A 1,642-nucleotide genomic window follows, 5' to 3' on the forward strand; every position below is an offset into this window, starting at 1 on the left:
AAAAAAAAAAAACGTTTGGAATATATTAAGAAAAATAAAATAATAAAACAAAATAAAAATAGGTATTTTAATTATTCGTTTTAATTATTAATTTTAATGTTCTTAAAATTGGCGAATTTTTTTTTTTTTTTCTAAAACGTATTGTCTCATATTATATAATTTTATTTTATATTATTTTTTATTTTTTTTTCTTTTTTTTTTTTTTTTTTTTTTTTTTTTTTTGTGGATCTGCACGGATATTAAAAAGGAACTAAACCATATATAAAATTTTATATTTGAATAGTAAGGGTTACTTTTTAGCTTTATTATATTTATTTATTATTAATTTTATTTTATTTTATTTCATGTTATATTTAATTTATTTTATATTTTATATTTTTTATTTATTTTAATTAATTAATTAATGTTATTTATTTACCATTTTTATTTATTAAATTATTTATTTGTCTGTATTAATTAAAAAATTAGTAATTATGCAAAATTTTGCATCATCTGAAAGGTAAAATATAAAAATGCAAAATTAACTTATATTTCATACTATTATATATGTTCATTTTTTTATTTATATTTTGTTTATTGTGAAATAGGTGAAATTATAAAAGTGCTCATAATTTTTTTGTTAGAAATATGTGAAAATTAAAAAATATGTCCACAAATAAAAATATATTATTCATTTATATATATATGTATGTATGTATATAATATTTCATATACACACAAATAATAAATATTAAAATATGTTTGTGTATTCCTTTTTGAATACGCTTTGTATTTTTTTTATTTCTATTCTGGTTTATTGTCTTCTGTACCTTTTTAAATATATATCATAATAATATTTGAATATGTATTCATATGTTACATTAAACTAATAATGATATACGTGTAAAACGTAATAGTAAAAAATGGTTTCATTCCTTAAAACATGTATTTTTAATATAATATTCATTTTATATATAAATGAAAACGTAATATATTCAAAAAAAAATGAATATCAAAATGAAACTATTATTAAAAATATCAAAAATGAAAATAAAAATATAAATAAAAATGTAAATGATAATGATAATATCAATCAGTTAAAATCCATGATTGGAAATAATGATCTACATAAAAATTTAAAAATATTAGAAAAATTAATTCTAGAATCTTTAGAAAAAGATAAATTAAGATATCCTGTCATTAAAGAAGACACAGAACAATTATTAGATATATCGAAATTTAAAAAAAAATATATTATAGATAAGAATGAAGAATACTACGTCATACCTACTCTTCAATCAACGTTTCATGATATTGTAAAATATGAATATTATATGAAAGGACAATTAATAGAAGTTTATAATTCTAATATCTCAGATATAATAAAAAAAAAATTATTTATTGTAAGAACCTTGAAAACTATAAAATTAATGCTTATACCATTAAATTATTACAAACAAAATAATGATTTAAAAATTGCTCTCGAAGAATTAAATAATGTATTTATATCAAAAAATGTTGAAGAGAAATCAATTAATCCAATAATTGACGACGAGACATTTTTTAGTAATTTGATAAACGATGTTAGTGAAATTAAAAAAAATAAAGAGATAGAAAATAAAGGCGAAACACTTATACTAGGAGATAATAAAATAGATGTAAT

The 1,642-nt window shown here is 16.4% G+C and overlaps 1 protein-coding gene across 1 annotated transcript; it reads left to right on the top strand.

The window, feature by feature from the left end:
* Window positions 1–902: 902 nt before the first annotated feature.
* Window positions 903–1,642, top strand: PGSY75_0028200 (cytoadherence linked asexual protein; the record flags this gene model as incomplete). Its single annotated transcript, XM_018783423.1, has 1 exon — window positions 903–1,642. A coding segment is annotated over one exon (740 nt), but the record flags the coding sequence as incomplete, so codon positions are not given.

This window comes from Plasmodium gaboni (assembly GCF_001602025.1).
Source record: "Plasmodium gaboni strain SY75 chromosome Unknown, whole genome shotgun sequence".
Taxonomy (NCBI): domain Eukaryota; phylum Apicomplexa; class Aconoidasida; order Haemosporida; family Plasmodiidae; genus Plasmodium; species Plasmodium gaboni.